Consider the following 21,042-nt stretch of genomic DNA (forward strand, 5'->3'; position numbering starts at 1 on the left):
TGTGTAGGTCTTGGTCCTGGGTGTCTGAGACACGATAGTGAGCAAAGCAGGCAAGAACACCAGCGCTGCGTGCTTCAAGCTCCTTCCCAACTTCCACCTCTTCAACAGGATAGGAGCCCTTCAAAGTCTGACTCCTTGGGGCCTCAACACCTCCGACTCCACACCCTGAACACCTGAGCCTACAGTCAAAAGGAACTTCCTTCTTGCTTCCTACAGGTTTTGCTCTTTCACCCCCAATGCCTTTGCTTACCTTTCCTTCTCCGTGAAATGCCTTCTCCTCCCTTTTTTGCACATCTTCCTTTCTTGAACATGCCCCTTACGTGACAAACTTTTATGCATCCCCCAGGCCCCAGTTCAATGTGAGGGCCCTAGGTCATCCAGGCAGAACGTGCTTGCTGGCATGATCTCAGCAGGCACCTAGTAGAAGCACTTGTTACATTGTGTTCTAATTGCGGTAACAGTGTCCCCGCTAACTCGCGAGCGCCTCTAGAGCAGGGGAATGTCCCAACCACCTTGATTCCCCCGCGCGTGGCCCATGGGAGGCCCTCAGACCTATCTGCGGAATGAGTAAATGAGTGTGTGAACCGGGTTCGGCGATTTCGGTGGAGCGAGCGCTGGGCCTGCGGTGCAGGGCGCTGGGAGCCGCCCGGCCGGGCCTGGCTCAGGCGCCGCAGCCACTCAGGGCCACCGGGGACCGGCCGGGGAGGGCGCGGGCCGAATCACTGCCGCCGCCGCAGGGCACATGACTGCGGCCTCCGCCCCCGCCCGCCTCCCCGCGCAGTCGCCGGCGGTCGCCTCGCGGGGTTGCGGCGAGCCCGGCCCGCGAACGTCACGTCCCTGCGCGCTCCCTGCACTCTCCCGAGCTGCGCTAGGCGGGCGCCGCGGCTCCAGGGCGAAGGAAACTGAAACCCAGGCCGGGCCCGTCCCTCGGTGGCCCCATCCGCCCAGTGCACCCGGGGCCGCGCTCGCCAGGCTGCGCGCACTAACCGGGCGCCGGGAGGGCGCGGCGCCGAAGGGTCCCGGGTCTTCCAACGCCTCTGCGGCGGCTCCTCCCTCCTTGCAGTGGGATCCCGGGCGGGTGCGGCCCGGCCCGGCCCGGCCCGTGAGCGGCGCACAAAATGGGCCGATGCTGCTTCTACACTGCGGGGACGTTGTCCCTGCTCCTGCTGGTGACCAGCGTCACGCTGCTGGTGGCCCGGGTCTTCCAGAAGGCTGTGGACCAGAGTATCGAGAAGGTGAGGCGGGGCGGGCTGTGTGTGTTTGTGTGTGGTGGAGTCTTCCAGCACCCCCCGCGCCCGCCACCCCTGCTGCTGCACCTTGTATGGGGAAGACCCGCACTCGGGCAGAGCCTCTGCACTAGAGCTCTTCTTGCGTCCTTGTCTTCCAGGGTTTGGTAGGCGAGGGTTAGGGAAGGATGGGGAAGGATGGAGCCTACTCTGTTCCCTTTACAGTAATAAGTAAGGCTATAGATCCTGACTTTTAAAAAGGCCTTCGGTTGTGTTCTGTCGTTTGCATCTCTCCGCACTCCTTCCGTCTACACCCCAGTCTCAGGTGAGCCCAAACTTGTTTCCCTCCCACTTCTTGAAGAAACAGAACTAAATGAAAGACACCGCAGAAGAGGCAGGTTATGTTGTCTGCTTGCTGTGGCCTTTGAAGTGGTGTGCGCCTGGGGATGAGACGTGGGTGTGCGGTCTATTGTGTTCTTGCTTTCTTGGGTTGGGCAGGGGCAATTGGTAGCTGGGCCAGTCCTTTAGGCTGTGTGACATTTCATCCATCAGTCTTTGCTGAACGCTGACTTAGTGGCTTTGTGTCTTGTACCAACAGCCTGTGTTGCTTTGTCTCACCATGAATTCTTGTCTTCTCAAACGGCCATAATTTTCAGGCACAGATGCATTTAGATTCCCTACAAGAATCTGAACTTGTCTCTTCCTCTAGATGATTGGGCTGGAGAGCCAGTCCTTTAAGAATACTTCATCTCTTGATTTCACTAGTCATTTCATCTGCCCTTTCCCCCACGTCCACCAAGCTGTGTCAAAAGAGGAACAAGAGAGAGTTACTGGGATCATTTTTTCCTTAAGAAAGAAAAAAATCACTGGAGCAGCAGCCTTTCTTGTTGGCATCCGTAACTGCACGCTTCATTTCTCCCACTGGTCTGCACTTGCTGTGGCCAGATAAAAAAGCCCAGGCCTAGTCTACTTTGAATCCCTGCATTCTCCAGTTAGTAAAGCTGTTTTATTCCAGGTGGCAATGGATGTATTCCTTTAACTGAGTTTCCAAAAGTGATTGAGTACCTGAAATCTGGCAGTTAAAGGCAATTTTTCAAAAAGCACCATGGCAAAGCATAATGAAATTTTTAAAGTTCACATTGCCAAGGGAAGACAAGGCCCACTGTCCGAGCATCTCAAGGGTCAGTTTTCTCTGAGTACTCATGTTCAAGGAAAAAAGAAACGGAATCCTTTCTCCACTCCTGTCCATGTCCAAATCCATGGTGAGCTGTGTCTGAGGATGTAGACTCTTGCTTTGGGTGACTAGAGTTAAGCAATCCAATTATAGTCAATATGTGAGATTTCTTATATGGCTTTGAAAGGCTGTTTCAAGGAGCCCTATAGGATGAGTGATTTTCCCCGTGGTTCCCATATAGCCAGCCCTTAGATTCTCTGTGTGTCTCCATTTTTCCGGGCGAGGGGCTGGCTGTAAGGCAACTTGACTGGGGCCTGAGTTTGTGTTGGTATTTCCAAGTGGTTTTCTCTATGAGGAATGGACTCTGTTCTGATAAGTAATAGTACAGGGAAGTGGACTTTCAGAGCTGCTCAATCCCAGCTAAGGAGGACTGCACAGTGTATTGTATGAAAATAAAGGACAGGGCTAGTTTCAGTGGACAGATGTGGAAATACTGTTGTCATTAGAGGTAAGTCACACATCACTGTTTTGCTTTTTCCTGGATTACCTGTAGGGTGGTAGGTAGCATGGGATAGTGGGAAAGAATGAGGATCTTACACTCCTGGGCATGAAACCTAGCTTCCACCATGTACCAGCTGGGTGACCATGGGCTGTTTAATCTTACTTGATTCATGTTTTCCCCATCTGTAAATAGGAATAATAAGGACTGATGATCACATCCGCTTTGTCAAATAACTCTGATAACCTTAAGGTGTGATCTTTCTGGGATATAGTTAGTGCTTAATAAATGATAGCAATTTTATTTTATTTTATTTTTATTTATTTATTTATTTTTTTGAGACGGAGTCTTGCTCTGTCGCCCGGGCTGGAGTGCAGTGGCCGGACCTCAGATCACTGCAAGCTCCGCCTCCTGGGTTTACGCCATTCTCCTGCCTCAGCCTCCGAAGTAGCTGGGACTACAGGCGCCCGCCACCTCGCCCGGCTAGTTTTTTGTATTTTTAGTAGAGACGGGATTTCACCATGTTAGCCAGGATGGTCTCGATCTCCTGACCTCGTGATCCACCCGTCTCAGCCTCCCAAAGTGCTGGGATTACAGGCTTGAGCCACCGTGCCCGGCCGCAATTTTATTTTTATTAGAAGCCACACAAAGAAAATACATGAGATTTGGAGTCAGATTCCATATGTTCAAATCCTATTTTTGCTTTATGACTCAAGTCAAGTTACTTAACTTACCTGGTTCTCAATTTCATTGCTTGTAAAAGTGGGGATATGAGCTGTTAGCTAACTTGGGTACAGTGATGCATTTACCATGAAACTTGCAAAGTTAAGCTTTGGGTCCCTCACTTGCACAGGCCCTTCCAAAGCCCTGTACCTCATTCTGTATCCCAAATTTTGTTTTTCTTAAGAAGGGACCCACAAAACCTGTATTTGTCTCTGCATGTGTGTTATTGTAGGACCAAGTATAAAGCACTTAGCATAGTATCAGGCACAGAATAGGTGATCAATATATGGCAGTCATCTTTATTGCCACTAGTATTACTATGGGAGAATTCATTCATAACTTGATTCTAATATAGTTGTAATATAATTTACTCTGATATTTCCAATTCTTTGTTTTTCATTTGAAGATTGTCTGTGCCCTGACTTGTCTGCATCAAAAAGGGGAAAGGGAAAAGGGATGAAATTCAAATGAGTAGGTGTGGGAAACTTAGTAAGATAATTCCTATCCAAAAAGTTGTCTCAAATGATAATTGTCCTTGAACCCTGCAGTGACCAGAGATAAGAGAGACTTTTAATTATGGCCAGTGAATATAGTAGAAGGAGCCAAGACAATTTTGTTTCATTCTTGGCCTCAGTGGTGAGTGCCTTATATTGGGCAAGGCCTGTAATTGTTTCTGCTTCAATTTTCTCATTTGCAAGACAGGCATAATAGTACTTCTCTTCTCTTTTTCCCACACCCTCTTCCTAGGGGATATTATGAGCATTAATACGGCATTTCCTTATAAGCATTTGGGCCTTCATGAAGAGAGAGCTTTGCAGAGACCCAGCAGTTCCTTTTCCTCCCTTAGGCCTGGAAAGGCAGGAGTTTATGTTACATTTCATCTGGTATCCCAGTGAACTGCCTTGACACCTGGCACAGTGCCTGAGATACATATTAAATACCTCTTGACTCACCTGTGATCATTTTAATAGAAAGAAGAGTGTCCTGAGAATCAGCAGAACTGAGTCAAACATTTTTTTTCTGTCCCTAAGGATTTCTTGGACTAAGCTGAACAAGCAGAGTGGCAAGTTATTTAATCCCTCAAAACCTCAGGATCCTCATTTTGAAAATAGGAATAATAAGGATAAGAATACCTACCTCATAGAGTTGTCACAAGAATGAAATATGATTGCTATAAAGCACCCAGCACAAGTGTCACACAATGCCTGAACGTTAACATTTGTTATGTCTTTAGCTATTATTTGTCATCTGTGAATTGAAACTTATTATACAAGCTATGGTTCCTCCTAGCTCCAAACTTCTGAGATCCTGTGACCTTTAAGAGCAGCTTTGCGGTTCAGAATATTAAGTGTGCGCTCCTAATCTCTGCAGACATGCTGGCAGTTTGACTGTCTCGCCAGTAATAGGGATGCAGAAGTGGCCACAGTCAGGGCTGGTCAACAAGGGATGGGCTGTCAAGGGAACCAGTGGGAGTCTAGTTTACACCTTTGACTTCCTCTTCACAGGTCAAGGCAGGACTGTAGCATTAGGTCTCAGAGATGCAATGAACAGGACAAATACACTTCCCCTTCGTCTGGACCTGAGGCTCTGGGCAAGTCAGCACCAGCTGGTTTCTTTTGGGAGCCATAGCAACTTTGGAGCTGTTCTACTGAAGCCTCAAGAAGTAAAATATAGGTCAGGCACGCTGGCTCATGCCTGTAATCCTAACACTTTGGGAGGCCAAGGTGGGCCGATCACAAGGTCAGGAGTTCGAGACCAGTCTGGCCAATATGGTGAAATCCTGTCTCTACTAAAAATATAAAAATTAGCTGGGCATGGTGGCGGGCACCTGTGGTCCCAGCTATTCGGGAGACTGAGGCAGGAGAATCGCTTGAACCCGGGAGGCGGAGGTTGCAGTGAGCCAAGATGGCGCTACTGAACTCCAGCCTGGGCGACAGAGCGAGACTCTGTCTCAAAAAAAAAAAAAAAAAAAAGTAAAATGTAATCACTGATAACCAGATTGCTTTGATTAGTGACTATATGGGGTTGTTTTTTTTTTTTTTTTTTTTTTTTTTCTGAGACGGAATCTCACTCTGTTGCCCAGGCTGGAGTGAGTGAAGTAGCACGATCTCTGCTCACTACAAGCTCCGCCCCCCAGGTTCACACCATTCTCCTGCCTCAGCCTCCTGAGTAGCTGGGACTACAGGCGCCCGCCACCACGCCTGGCTACTTTTCTTTTGTATTTTTAGTAGAGACGGTGTTTTACAGTGTTCGCCAAGATGGTCTTGATCTTCTGACCTCGTAATCCACCTGCCTCGGACTTCCAAAGTACTGGGATTACAGGCGTGAGCCACCACGCCCGACCAGGATCTTGTTTTTTAAAGTCAAATCAGTAAAACATCTTTATTGATGTGTATGTAAAGGCATTCAGCTATATATAATTTTAAAGGACTCCTTCTTGCATATCTACCTCATCTCCTGAGTTGCCTCTATTCAAAGAAGACTTATCTTAGTCTGAGATTTTTCTTGATCAGAAAAAAACAGTAAAGATATCTCAAATCTGTTGTCTTAGGGTCAAGGAAATTGAGGCTCTTGGAACAGAAGTGACTTATCTAAAGTCAAATGGAGAGGGAGGGGTAGAGCTAGCTGTGCCAGCTGGTCTCCTGATCCTGAACCCACTTTTCCCATCGCAAGGATGACCATACATCCCATTTGCCTGGACTAGTCCCACCTGGTTTCTGTATACCTGTTGTTCTGGTGTAATCACTAACACCTCCTTTCCTCCAAAAGATTTCTGCTTTGGACAATAAATTATATGGCCATCCCTCACCTCTCATGCCACATTGTCCTTACAGACCACAATGTATCCCACTTCTTGACTCTCTTAAGGAGTTGAGGCCTACTCAAACTGGCTCAGGCAAGATGGGATTCTTTTTTTCTTTTTGTAAATCTGGAAGGGGAAGCTCATAGAAATCAAAGGGCAAGAACCATGGCACAGTAAGGCCTCCTGAGAGGACAATTGAAAGTGGAAAGTCAGCAGGAACCAGGCACACTCTGTCTCCCACTTTTTCCTCTGCTTTCTCCAACAGGCCTCCTCTGTTTACTCAGCCTGGCTCTGTACTCATCCGGGCTTGCTCAGCCCGGCCTCAGTGTGACTTTCCAGCTGCTGACCTCTCATAGACGTCCTTCATCTCCTAGTTTCTCTTTTCCAAGTTTATAACGGAGCTATGTGATCGGCTCAGCACAGGGAGAAACTATAGAGCTGTAAACAGAGGCAGTGTCATTAATTTCCTTGCAAGATTCTCTAACTCCTAAGCAAAATTATCCAAATTCTTTCCTGGCTTTTAGAAACACGATCTTGTGATATCAAAATCATATTGTTTCTTTCAGTGTCTTACTAATTCATGTTGACTATGAGTGCATTCCTCATTAATGATTAAGACAATACAGTAGGCTAACACTTGTCAGCATAGCCCCTAGACTCTAGGAGATGCATCTAAATCACTTACAAAGATTTAGACAATACCAGACGCCACCCCAGACCTGCTGAATCAGACTCTTTAGGAACAGAACCCAGGTTAAAGTCCTTATCATAATATCCATTACTGGAGGCAGGTTGCTGTGGGATGGTAATCTGCAATTTTGGGAATATGCATTTTTTAAAAAGTTGTTTATATTTGTATAGTGATTATTTTAGACCATGTCGTCATTCCTTAAGATGGTAATTCTAATTGAGGATATTACTACTAATAATTACTATTAATCTGCAAGTTTACATTAAAGGAAATATTATTTGGTGAGGAAGGGAAGGTTCCCGCCTGTGGAAACTACTTTGTTTTATTGTTAAATAAAATCCAAGATTTCATTCTGTCAGGCCACAGCAAAGGGGCCATCTGTTCTGCCAGACGTTTGCTTGTTTCCCAGGAAGAATCAGGAGGTGGAGTTATAAGCTCATTAATGAAAACATAGGACGTTGGCCAAGTGACTAGACATTCCTGGCCATATCATCAAGATACGCACTGTCTATACACTATACACTAAGGAACGGACCATTTTTAATCCAAGCTGGTGACTAGAAAAAACAACCAAGGGAAGTAAAGACCACTTTAGGTGTTTGCTTTCTGTATCTAAAAGCACCTTTAGGTACATGCTTTGGCAGTCATTCTTTTATTTGACAAGTATTTACTGAGTGTGTACCATTTGCAAGGCAGTGTGCCAAGACCTATGGATATAACACTAAACAAGATGCAGTCTCTACCCTTACAGATTTTATAATCCAATTTAAACTCCTGGGCTCCTCATACTCTTAAAAATTATTGAGGACCCCAAAGAACTTACGTTTCCATGGGTTATACCTATTGATATGTACAATATTAAAATTTGAAACTGATACGTATTTTTGAGAAATGTTTAAAACAGAAGAATACACAAGCACATATTCCAATATGACATCATTACACACCACGGTAGCCTCTGGAAAGCTCCACTCTACACTCAGAGAAATAATAGAATTAAAAAGGCAAATGATACCTTAGTATTAAAATAGTTTTGACCGGCCGGGCGCGGTGGCTCAAGCCTGTAATCCCAGCACTTTGGGAGGCCGAGACGGGTGGATCACGAGGTCAGGAGATCGAGACCATCCTGGCTAACACGGTGAAACCCCGTCTCTACTAAAAAATACAAAAATCTAGCCAGGAGAAGTGGCGGGCGCCTGTAGTCCCAGCTACTTCGGAGGCTGAGGCAGGAGAATGGCGTGAACCTGGGAGGCGGAGCTTGCAGTGAGCTGAGATCCGGCCACTGCACTCCAGCCCGGGAGACAGAGCGAGACTCCGTCTCAAAAAAAAAAAAAAAAAAAAATTTTGACCTTGTGGGCCCCTCCTTAGAAGGTCTTGGGGCTCCCCAGGGGTCCTGAGATCCCACTTTGAGATCCCACTTTAATTAATTATTTTGATTTTTAGAATATTTTAAAAAATACATAATATCCCTGTTTTATATTCCTGTAAGGCCAGTTTGGAAGCTATATTGTTAACGTTTTCAAACAACCAGGATTTTTCTTGGTGTGTCTTTCATTTACTGTGTCATTTTGGCTTTCCGTGAGTCCAGTGTTAAAAACAGGAGTTTGGGCCATCAGTAATTCCAGTTTCACAATCTCCTGTCTTTCTCCGAGTGCTGATCAAAGTAGACAAGAGCATTCATATCTCCATAATTGAATTACTCAGTAATTCCCTTCTAGCCTCAGCCCTGCAGGGATTTTCAACCCGTATGACATAGTTTGGTATTTTAATCTAGTGTGAAAGCTCTCTTGAAGGTAGAGGTCCTGTCGTATTTGGTTTTGTGTCTTTTCTTACTGCCAAATGCAATGTCTTATTCACAATAAATGGTCAGTAAGTATTACTTGGATGAATAGAGAAAATAATTTCTTTGGAAATGATTTTGTTTGCATTTTGTTGTTAAGTCTCACATTTTGCCCCACTTTGTAGGCCAGTGGTCACATGTTTGTCTCATGAAGTATAGATTTATACCTTTAAAATCTGGAAACTTCACCCATTGGTCCAGATTTCCAACTTCTCTTAAAACATGTGGATGTTCTTTGGTACTCGTCATACCAAGTTCTGTGTGGTAGCCATCTGGGCAGAAAAGAGGCTGACCCTTAGAAGAGACCTGCCTTCCCTGTTTCCCACTGTCTTAGTCCATTCAGGCTGCTGTCACAACATAGCATAGACTGGGTGGCTTATAAACAACAGAAATTTATTTCTTATAGTTCTGGAGGCTGGGAAGTCCAAGATCAAGGCCCCGGCAGATTTGGGGTGTGGTGAGGGCCCACTGCCTCATAGATCATGGACTTCTCAGTCTAACCTCACATGGCGAATGAGCTCTCTGGGGTACCTTTTATGAGAACTAATCCCATTCAAGAGGGTTCTATGATCACCTCCTCATCTCACCACTTTGGGGGTAAGGATATCAACAAAGGAGTTTTGAGGGGACATAAACATTCAGACCACAGCACCCACCGTCCTTTGCGCCCTTATTGGCTCCCAGGGCCCAGTGAAGGTGTCTGTTGTTGTGCATGTGCTGTTGTGTTTCTTAGAGAAATATTTCTCTATATGTGACACTCCTTACCAAAAGAAGGAAAATGGAAGATAGCTGGAGAAGATCATGGGTTTAACAGAAATGGGAGAGGGCATGTTTCTTTGTAGAAATGCATATTGCTGCTGGGGTTTGACATGCAAACAAATGTGCAAACCCACGGCCTGTGTCACTCATTTGCCCTAGCCATCTGGCCCCTTCAGCATCTGGATTTTACACACTTTCCAGAGAGAGTGTGAGGCAGAGTGCCATTGTTACACTAATGTAATCACTCATTGCAAGTCCCAGTTTTTTTAATTCATTTTTTAATTGACAAGTCAAAGTTATACGTATTTAGGGCATGCAACATGATGTTTTGAGAGAGAGATAGATATAGATAGATATACATAGTGAAATGGCTAAATCAAGCTGTTTAACATACGCATTATCTCAAGTGCTTATCTTTTGTGGTAAGAACACTTCAAATCTAATCTCAGCATTTTTCAAGTATACAGTATTTTTGGGGTTTTTTGTTTGTTTGTTTGTTTTTGTTTTGAGATAGGGCCTCTCTCTATCACCCAGGCTGGAGTACAGTGCTGCTACCATGGCTCATTGCAGCCTTGACCTCCTGGGTTCAGGCCATCCCCCTGCTTTAACCTCTAAAGTTGCTGGAACTACAGGTAGGCACCACCATGCCAGGCTAATTTTTAATTTTTTTTTGTAGGGATGGGGTCTTGCTGTGTTGCCCAGGCTTGTCTCAAATTCCTGAGCTTAAGCAATCCTCCCGCCTTTGCCTCCTAAAGTCCTGGGATTACAGGCATGAGCCACTGTGCCTGGCCCAACATATTCACTGTAATCACCATGATGTATGTTAGATCTCTTGAATTTGTTTATATCAAACTGATATTTTGTATCCTTTGACTAACATCTCACCAGTCCTCCCAGCCCCCACAGTTCCCATTTTAAGGATATTTTCTTTTAACACTGTACGTCTGATAATCAACGGTAATGGAAGAGGAGACATAGAAATAGGTAGGTAAATGGAATACTATTATGCAGCCGTAAAAAAGGATGAGTTCATGTCCTTTGTAGGGACATAGATGCAGCTAGAAACCATCATTCTCAGCAAACTATCGCAAGAACAGAAAACCAAATACCGCATGTTCTCACTCATAGGCGGGAATTGAACAATGAGATCACCTGGACACAGGAAGGGGAGCATGACACACCCGGTCCTATTGTGGGGAGGAGGGAGCGGGGAGGGATAGCATTAGGAGATATACCTAATGTAAATGACGAGTTAATGGGTGCACCACACCAACATGGCACATGTATATATATGTAACAAACTTTCATGTTGTGCACATGCACCCTAGAACTTAAAGTATTAAAAAAAAAAAAAAGAAATAGGTAGGTAATGAAAATATTACTTATTTCAAATTTGAGAGATATAATCACAACCAAACAGGTTGCAAAATAATGAGACTGGCTGTGTAAGTTACACACAGACTATGTGGGCCTTGTTTCCATGACCTGATTTCTTATTTATTCACATCTGAAAATCCTCTTTCTCTCTACCCTCCCCACTCCCCATATATATATATTCCCCCACCCTCCACCCTCCGCCCCCAATTTTCCTCTGGTTCTATGTTTAGGTTTCTATCTGGTAGCTGCTTTTTTCCCTTTAGGTCATCAGTTTTCAAACTTGGCTGTACATTTGTAATCACCTAGAAACTTTCAAAAATAAGTTAGTGGGTACTTTGTAGCAGGAGGTTTTTTGGGGATTGCCATTCTACCATACTGTCGGTTTTGTAATTTATAAACAAAGTAACAGTCCACCCATGAGCTAGCATTTGAATCTGAACTATCAGCGCTCATTAGTTAAAACTATGACAGTTGCAAAATCAAAATGAGTTAAGCAACAGTGACATAAATAAATGAATGCCAATACATTTTTACTGAGTTAAAATAAGGTGAGGGAATAAGAGTAGAATGTTAATGGCAGTTTATTTCTTTTATGTAAACAGTGAAAATTACTTAAATTACTTCAAGAGTCTGAGTTGGGTTTGCTTCATTTCAGGGAGCCATTTTAAAAAACAAAGCAAAGCAATTTGTGTTTTGCCATTTGATGAGTTTTATTAATCTGGAGTCCAGTATGCAATTAAGGCCAATACCATCCATACACAATTAGGCCAAGTTCTCCAAGTTGGTCTGCATTGTCTCTGGATGAATTTAGACTGTGCAGATGGCAACATGGATGCTTAAGTTGCGTTTAATTATTAAGTAGCACTTTACTGACCTTAAAGAACAACTAGTAGTGCTCTTGAGTCCCGAAACTTTCCTTAAAAGTCTTACTGATTCCTGTGAAAGCCTAATGGATTCCCTGAGTGCTTATTTTTATCACTTGGAAGTGACTTACATCAGGACAGCTGGTTTAACCACTCATGGTGTTGCCTTCCCAAAAGATTGCTGTCAGGCTGACTTGGGTTGTGGCTGTATTAAGTCATGTCAGTGTTCAGCAGTCAAGTTAATCCAGCCTGCATCTGTTCCTTCATCTGCAGGTCAGGTGTCAGCCTGGCCAGCAACTCTGTGTTCACTACACACAGCGCAGAGAGGCTGTTCTCAGTTCTGCCTCTGACCAGCCTTCTGTGTACCCAAATGGAAGCTTATGCTGGGAAAGATTCTTTTACTTTTGTTTTAAAACAGTCTCACTTCATACATGGTAAAAACTATTACGCTTCTCCAGTAATTCAAGAAATGCAAGTTCAAACAAGAAGATGCTATTTTGCCACTACTAAAGAAGCAAAGATTTCTGAAAACCTTAAACACCGATATTGGGATGGATATGTTGAAATGGTTGCTCATACACTGCTTTCCGGAGCAACTTGTTGATACTTAAAGGCTCATGAGTTCATGAAAACTTGTTGTCCCTAGACCCAATAATCCCAATCTAGGAGTCTATTCTAAGAAATTATTCACTGATTTGGGCGGGGTGTGGTGCCTCACGCCTGTAATCCCAGCACTTTGGGAGGCCGAGGTAGGTGGATCACTTGAGGCCAGGAGTTAGAGTCCAGCCTGGCCAACATGGTGAAACCCCATCTCTACTAAAAATACAAAAAGTAGCTGGGTGTGGTGGTGTGCACCTGTAATCCCAGCTACTCCAGTGACTGAGGCATGACAGTCACAGGTTGCAGCGAGCCAAGATTGCACTCCTGCACTCCAGCCTGGGTGACAAGACCGAGACTGTCTCAAAAAAAAAAAAAATTATTCACTAATTTGGATGAATATATTCAAGAACATTTACTTTAGCATGAAAACAACACAAATTTCCTGTAGTAAAAGAATGATTAAATAAACTGATTTAGTATATTTTATAAAATATACTAATATAGTAGATTAATATACAGACATTAAAATAGCAGTTTCAAAAACTTTAATAACAAGGATCATCATAAAAGATGAGTGAAAAAATGATACAATACGTATGATCTCAATTTTGTTTAAAATACACATATGTATGACTAGATCAGAGGGAAGTAAACCCATGTTAATAGCTATGATGTGGATTGCAGGGGATTTAAATTTTCTTCGTTTTACTTTCTTCATTATCCAGATTTTCTGTGACAAATACGATGGAATGGGTAGGGAGTGGATGGAATAGCATTTACCTGATTTAAAGTAACAACAGGCTGGGCACGGTGGCTCACACCTGTAATCCTAACACTTTGGGAGGCAGAGGTGGGCAGATCACTTGAGATCCGGAGTTTGAGATCAGCCTGACTAACATAGTGAAGCCCTTTCTCTAATAAAAATACAAAATTGGCTGGGTGTGGTAGTGCATGCCTATAATTCCAGCTACTCAAGAGGCTGAGGCAGCAGAATAGCTTGAACCCGGGAGGCAGAGGTTGTGGTAAGCCAAGATCATGCCACTGCACTCCAGCCTGGGCGACAGTGAGACTTCCTTTCAAAAAATAAATAAATAACTGAATAAATAAAAAATAAAGTAGCAAAAATCAGTAGCCTCATTTGTGAATAGAAATTGGAGGCAACACATGACTTTTCTACACATTTGTAGTAATGTTATCTGCTACTTTAAACATCTCTTCTAATATGAATATAGAAATTTCTGTAGATTGATAATTTATCATGATATCTAGGTATTTTTCCCTTCGATAAATGTGATATTTTATTGCTTACAAGTCTAGTTTGTTCTGTGTTATCTCAAGGAGTTTTTAGAATTCACCAATAAAATAAGAAGGTAGGAAATCTTGTCTACTGTTATATCTCCAATACCTAGAACAGTGGCTGGCACAAAGCAATTGCTAAGTTAATATTTGTGGAAAGAATGAAAGAGTTTCATCGATTTTAAGGTTGTGAAAATCCTATGCTATACTTGCTATGAAAAAGGATATTATAAAAAATTTATTAAAACCAAAATTGCTAAAGATAGATCTAACAGACTTAGAACTAATGTTTGTGTGCCTTTGGCATATTAATTATGCATAAAAATAGACCCTGCTAATTCCAAACTAGTCTTAACCATTTATGAAAGGAGGCCAAAATGTCTCCTTGAAAAATAATATTTGCAGCTAAGAAAGTTACTATCTCTTCTTGATTCTGCAGTACTGAAATTCAGACTTTATTTATTCAGATCACCTTTCTCACATATTATTTAGAATATGTGGCATTTTGCCACACTGAAGACTTTACGAAGAAGAACTAGGTAAACAGCAGAAGATGAATGCCTGGCACAGCATTGTGCTATACGCTACAGTATCATTTGTTTCTTCATTAATTATTTATTGTGTCCCTTCTGTGCCAAGTAAATGTTATTCCATCCACTCCCTACCCATTCCATCATATTTGTCACAGAAAATTTGGATAATGAAGAAAGTAACCTTGCTATGTGCTGGGGATCCATGAAAAAGATACAGTCCTTAGTACCAGACCCAGTCTGATACTAAAGACTAATAAACACATTTTGCTTATAAAACTTGTGAAGTTTCATGAAAGCAGAGAGAAAACACACAGCCCAGAGGGGCCTTCTGAGAGATGGCACTTCTGAATTGAGCCCTGAAGCCCAAGTAGAAGTGAACCAGGGCCCTGCAGTGATAAGGCCCTGAAGTGATAAGTAGAAGTGGTAAGGGCCCTGCAGAGACTTCTGGGTGAAGGGCAGTGAGTCACTCAGGCCAAGGCCCTGGCTGAGAATTTGTATGGTGGGTGCTAGGTAACAGTAGATGGTTGCGTGTTGCTGGTGCATAAAGTGCCTACCAGGAAATGACAGCGACAGGTGACGCAGTTGCATCAGATCACAACAGGTCAAGGACTGTGGACTTTATCCTTTGAGCAGGGCTGGAGTATCTGTTCCATTAGGCACTTTTGACAGGCTTCTCTAAAGGCTGAGGTGGATGAAGCGTTTAAAAGGACAAAGGCTGGAGAGAGGGAGACCAGTTAGGAGCCTACATACAGTATTGTCACAGTCCAAGCCAAGGATGAAATGTGCCTTGGGATAGAAATGGGGAAGAGGAGGAGGTGAAATAAGCAGGACTTAGTGATCAACTAGGGGAGAAAATCCTGAGTCCATTTTGGTCATGTTGTCTTGGAGCAGCCTGTGAGGTGTTCAGATGGGGGAATTTTATCACAGATCCATGCCACTGGAAGGATCTAAATCGTTTCAGGCATAAGCTGTTTGTTAGGCTGAATTACCGGGTATTACACGTTTTTCACTCCCTGTTACATGCATGTTGGTTTTGTGTCCTTAGCTAAATTTCTTCTTACAGACAGGGCCTATGCCTGTTTGCAGGGCATAGTCCGGGCACATAGAAAGCTCTCAGTAGGTACCTATTGGCTGATTAACTGAAAAGTATGTTTTTCAATCCGAATTATTAATTTAAGCTGTTGACACTGCGAATTCACCACATAACTTGATTATTTCCAGTATTTTTGTTTTAGTGGTAGTGCCACAGTATTGTGCATGGAAAAATCCTTTATGTTCATCTTGGTTAAAATTAATAAGCAACAGTTATATTGTGACTCCACAGTGCCACTGTTAATATCCAGGTTCACACTGTAAAACTGATTTAAGGCCTTATGCTGCTTTTTCATTTAGTGTAACTAAGAAGACTCAGCTGATTACAAGGTTTGTCTGGTGGCTGTCACCACCACAGCAGAACCCTCAGTGAGGAGGATCAGTTGTTCCCAAGCCATGGCTTTCTGTTCAGACTGGCAAAGGGCGCTTTTGAGGGGGACACTAGCTCGTTGTATCTGGCGGAATGAATGACTTCCTGTGCCAGACAGTCCGCGGTCTTGAGGCTGAGGTTACTATTTGTTAGTTTCTCAGGCCTTCCTTTGCGGAGCAAGCCCCTGGGAGTGCACACTTGAATGCCCTGAGGATCAGAAATAGAAGGGGCAGAAATTAAAAGTTTAAGTCAAAACAGAGCCCTCTCTGGACCATCTTGTGGCAGGAGGTTGAGGTGCTTTCTTTGGACACATTAGCATACTGGGGCTGCACGGCCACCTGGAAACTGTGGAGTTAAACTCTCCCTTTCCCGGTTCCTCACCTGTGGGCTCCTGACCAGGAGCTGACTGTGACCTCACACAGCTGCCCTAGTTTCCTTTCCTCCAGATGGCGGGGGTGACACTCCAGGAAACCCTGAGAGTTCAGGGTCCAACTTATGGCTGCTCCATAGTTTCACTGTCCCTCTGGGGCTAGAGTTGCCAACTAAAATAAAATACAGGACACCCAGTTAAATTTGAATTTCAGATAAACAACAAATAACGTTTTAGTATGAGTCTGTCTTGTGTGATATTTCGATTCAGTCCGATGTATCAGTTGTTAACATCCTGCCATATTTACTTTATCTCTCTGATGCACTTTTTCTTTTTTTTTTTTTTTTTTTTGAGACGGAGTCTCGCTGTGTCGCCCAGGCTGGAGTGCAGTGGCCGGATCTCAGCTCACTGCAAGCTCCGCCTCCCGGGTTTACGCCATTCTCCTGCCTCAGCCTCCCGAGTAGCTGGGACTACAGGCGTCCGCCATCTCACCCGGCTAGTTTTTTGTATTTTTTAGTAGAGACGGGGTTTCACCGTGTTAGCCAGGATGGTCTCGATCTCCTGACCTCGTGATCCACCCGTCTCGGCCTCCCAAAGTGCTGGGATTACAGGCTTGAGCCACCGCGCCCGGCCACACTTTTTCTTGAATTATTTGCATGTAAGTTATAGCTATCACACACTTTGTTCCTAAATCCTTCAGCATGCATCTCCTATGAATAAAAGCATTTTTGACGTAGCCCATGCAATATTTGGGGCATAATCATATTATAAAATTATTTGTTGTTTATCTGAAATTCAAATTTAACTGAGTATCCCAGGTTTTATTTGCTAAATCTGGCAACTCTACCCTCAGGGTGCCATAGGGTAGCAGCTGCTGCATGGGTGAGCAAATCTGCAGACCTAGACTTGGTCAGATTTGATTTCACTTACTGGCTTTGTGACTTGGGACAGCCAGTGCCACCATTTCTTTGTTTGCAAAATGGGGATTTTTATTTTGTAGTGTCATCGTAAAACTCAGAGATAATGTACATTGTAAAGCCCCTAGCATAGCACCTGACTTTAGCAGACTCATAGTAAATTGCAGCTGGCGTGGTAGTAATGGTAACTGAATGGTAACTGTCATTCTCTGAGCTAAAAGTGAGAAAATAAAAATAAAGACACAACTGTTTTAGAAATGTTGGCAGCTGTATTTACAACTTCTCTCTGTCCTCTTGTTCCCCATCTCTCTTCCTACTTAGTGCATTCACGTGAGCATGCGCGCACGTGTGCACACACACACACACACACACTCACTCACTCTCCAACACGTGATCTACTCTGGGATTGACAGTTTCCTGACAAACATCCAGCTTGTAAGGTGGAGGAAAAGAGACATATGAAAGGAGCAGGAAAAGCCACCACTCTTGAGGGCAAGATGTGAATGGAGTAAAAGGGGCTATGAGGATCTGTCTGAGTGCCGGTGACTCAGCTAAGAAGTGGCCAGGCAGAGAAGGGCCGTAGGGGTGGAGGCAGACAGAGGAGAAGCCCTGCTGTAACACAGTCTGGGTTGGTTGTGACTCTGGCACGCTGTCAAGGACTGTTTTTATTGTTCTTGTTAGTATTTCGTTTGCTTTGTTTCATTAAGAAGTCAAATGTACTAAATGTTTATTTCTATCCTGAAGGTTGGAGGAACAAGTTCAAGTCACACTGTTAACACATGTCAGAACAACCGGGTTTACCCTTCCTTCTGGTAACCCCCTCTTTCTGGAAACATTTTTACTTGTCTTTAGATTTATGGTTGCCTATAAGCTGGACGCCAGCCCAGCAAGATAAACCCGGGAGGTTAGCCATCTGTTCATTTCTGTTTGCTGATTCTTTCAGGGTTCCTTATTCTGAGGTGATTTTCTTCACATGAACAAATAAATGAGATCTGAAGTCCTTTCTCACTGGAAACTTCACACACTATGATGCTTGTCAGGAAAAATTAGGCAGGAATACAGAGTGCTCACTCAACTGTCCTGACAGTCACAGGAAGGGAAGTGCGGTAGAGCCAAGAGTGGGGGCGGGGCGGCTGCTTCTGGGCCTTTGCAGCAGAGTGGACCACAGCTGAGGCAGCAACAAGCTCGCCTTTGTTTTGCAAGAACAGAGGAAAGCCAAGATGAAGTGGATTCTCTTTGTGTGCACTCCTTCTCCCTGCCTTAGGGTCTATCCATAACATCCTATAGAATCTGAGTTTCTTAGATTTTCACTTAAAAAAAAAGGTAAGGGAACTTTTTTTTTTTTCTGCTTACAGAAGTAATTTATTTCTGTTGTAAAAATCCAAACAAAAGCAACAGTGAATGGAAGACTCCTAATCCAGATGTGAATTATAACTGATACAAATTCTCAACACTCAAAAGTTCACATTTTGGTTTATTTGCAATCTGTGCTTTTATATTGTTTTTGTATTTCAGTCGTTTTTACTGTAAAAATACAAGGCTTTTCTCCATTAACAGATAGAGGACTGTTGGGAATACCAGGTGTCAGGTTTCTGTTAACTTCAGGCACTGTATTTATCAGGCCTTTGCTGCCATGGTGAGTAACAAGTAACTCCTCAGTCTCGTTGCTTGTAACAATAATATGTGGGTGTGCAGGCTGGTTGCAGTTTGGGCTCAGCTGGCTCAGTGGAACGAGGCTGGACCCCAGGTTTCTGGTTAGCTTTAGGACTAGTCTACACATCTCCATTTTAGAACCTAGGCTGAAGGATCAGCAGCTACCTGTGGCCTGCTCTTCTCTTTTCCGAGGGTGGCAACTCTGAGATGGCAGATAGAAACTTGCTGTGCATCTTAAGTCCTTAGCTCCAAATTGATGCACTGTCATTCCACCCACATCCTGTTGGCCAAATCTAGTCACTTGGCCTAGCCTGAAGTCAGTGAGGCAGGAAGAATACTTCACTCTAGGGGAGCCGTGGTGTATTAATTTGCTAGGGCTTCCCGAACAAATACAACAGGCTGGGTAGCTTAAGCAACAGAAATTTGTCTCATAGTTCTGGATGCTAGAAGTCTGAGATCAAGGTGTTGGCAGGGTTGGTTTCTTCTGAGGCCTGTCTCCTTGACTTGTGGAGGACCGTCAGTTCCGCGTGTTTTCACATGGCCTTCCCTCTGTGCTTCTCTGTGTCCCAGTTTCCTCCTCCAGTTAGGATATCAGTCCTATTAGATCAGGGCCTACCCTCATGACCTCATTTAACCTTCATCAGCGCTTTAAAGACCCTGACTCAAAATACAGGCACATTGTGAGGTATTGGGGGTTAGGACTTCAGCTTAGGAATTTAGAGTATGGGGGGCATTATTCGTCCTATAATGCAGAACAGGGGTGGAACGTGCAGGAGGGATTGTGTGCAGAGTGCAGTCTCTGTTGTCAGCTAACCTCAGTGAGGCTAGGCCTCCTGGTTTTTGAAGCGGGGATAGGCAATTCCATTTTAGGGTTTTTGGGGATCCAATAAGAAAATACATTTTAAGCGCCTGGTGGTAGAGGTAGTAGGGATGCATGTGGTTCGACTTGAAATGGAAGGACCAAAACTGGCCTTCTTGGGCCCTTCCCCTTATTCTTCTCTCATCTGGGCAAACTGGGAGTGCTTTTCAGAATTGCTTAACTTCTACAGAAGATACACCATCCATGGAATACACCATCCTGCTGCCTAAAGCCAGCAGGCCCTTTAGGCACTCAGTCTGTGGCCTAGGTTTTGGTAATACTGTGCTTCATGCTTCTGCCCATGTGCTGTCTTTAGTACCCTTCTTTTACAATTATTAATTAATTAATTAATTAATTTTGAGACAGAGTCTTGCTATGTCACCCAGGCTGGAGCGCAGTGGCACGATCTTGGCTCACTGCAACCTCCACCTCCCAGATTCAAGCAAGTCTACTGCCTCAGCCTCTTGAGCAGCCAGGATTACAGGCACGTGCCACCACACCTAGCTGATTTTTGTATTTTTAGTAGAGACGGGGTTTCCCCGTGTTGACCAAGCGCAAACTCCTGACCTCAAGTGATCCGCCCGCCTTGGCCTCCCAAAGTGCTGGGTCACTGGGCCCGGCCCCTTTACAAATATTTATTGAAGGCCTTCTCTAATTTATTAGAACTGTGGGCTCTGTTGGTGTAAGATATGGCCCTATTCTCAGGAGACTGCCATTGAATGCCTGTGAAATGATTAAAATAGTGATCTAGGAGGTCAGAATAGGGGGCATCCCTTCCTCTGCTTCTTGGGTTTAAAGCCAACTACTACCTTACATTTTTGTAAATCTTTTGGTTTTCTTCCTAGAAAATTGTGTTAAGGAATGGTACCGAGGCCTTTGACTCCTGGGAGAAGCCCCCTCTGCCTGTGTATACTCAGTTCTATTTCTTCAATGTCACCAATCCAGAGGAGATCCTCAGAGGGGAGACCCCTCGGGTGGAAGAAGTGGGGCCATACACCTACAGGTAAGTCTTGACCGCCTCCTGTCTTGCAAGAAATACAGAGTGACCCCAGTATGGCCTGCGTCCTTACCTCTTCCCAAGAGCAGGGCTCCAGGGCTGTGTGGGAGCACAGTTTCTGATTTCTTTGTCTGAAACGCTGCTGATGTTTTGTATGTGTGTGTGAAACCTCAGCAGAGAATGGCTTTGTGGACTGGGCCAAGTCTCAGCATGTTGTGTTTTGAAGTGCAGCAGTTTCCTCCTGAGTTGGCAGACTGTGATTATTAAACCATGAAGAGTTACTCCTTACCCTGACCCTTTTAAGGTTGCCCCTTGATATTTTTTTATTTTTTTTTAAGAGACAAAGTCTGGCTCTGTTGCCCAGGCTGGAGTGCAGTAGAGCACTCATAGCTCACTGCCA

The 21,042-nt window shown here is 44.2% G+C and overlaps 1 protein-coding gene across 1 annotated transcript in view; it reads left to right on the forward strand.

The window, feature by feature from the left end:
• The first annotated feature begins 760 nt into the window (after nt 1-760).
• Nucleotides 761-21,042, forward strand: part of SCARB2 (scavenger receptor class B member 2) — a 57,240-nt gene continuing 36,958 nt past the window's right edge. Inside the window, exons 1-2 of the mRNA XM_030915655.1 lie at nt 761-1,235; nt 20,491-20,648. Coding sequence (XP_030771515.1) covers nt 1,119-1,235; nt 20,491-20,648 — 275 coding nt within the window. The 5' untranslated portion in view covers nt 761-1,118. The remainder of the gene's footprint in view (nt 1,236-20,490; nt 20,649-21,042) is intronic.

This window comes from Rhinopithecus roxellana, chromosome 2 (genome assembly GCF_007565055.1).
Source record: "Rhinopithecus roxellana isolate Shanxi Qingling chromosome 2, ASM756505v1, whole genome shotgun sequence".
Classification (NCBI taxonomy): domain Eukaryota; kingdom Metazoa; phylum Chordata; class Mammalia; order Primates; family Cercopithecidae; genus Rhinopithecus; species Rhinopithecus roxellana.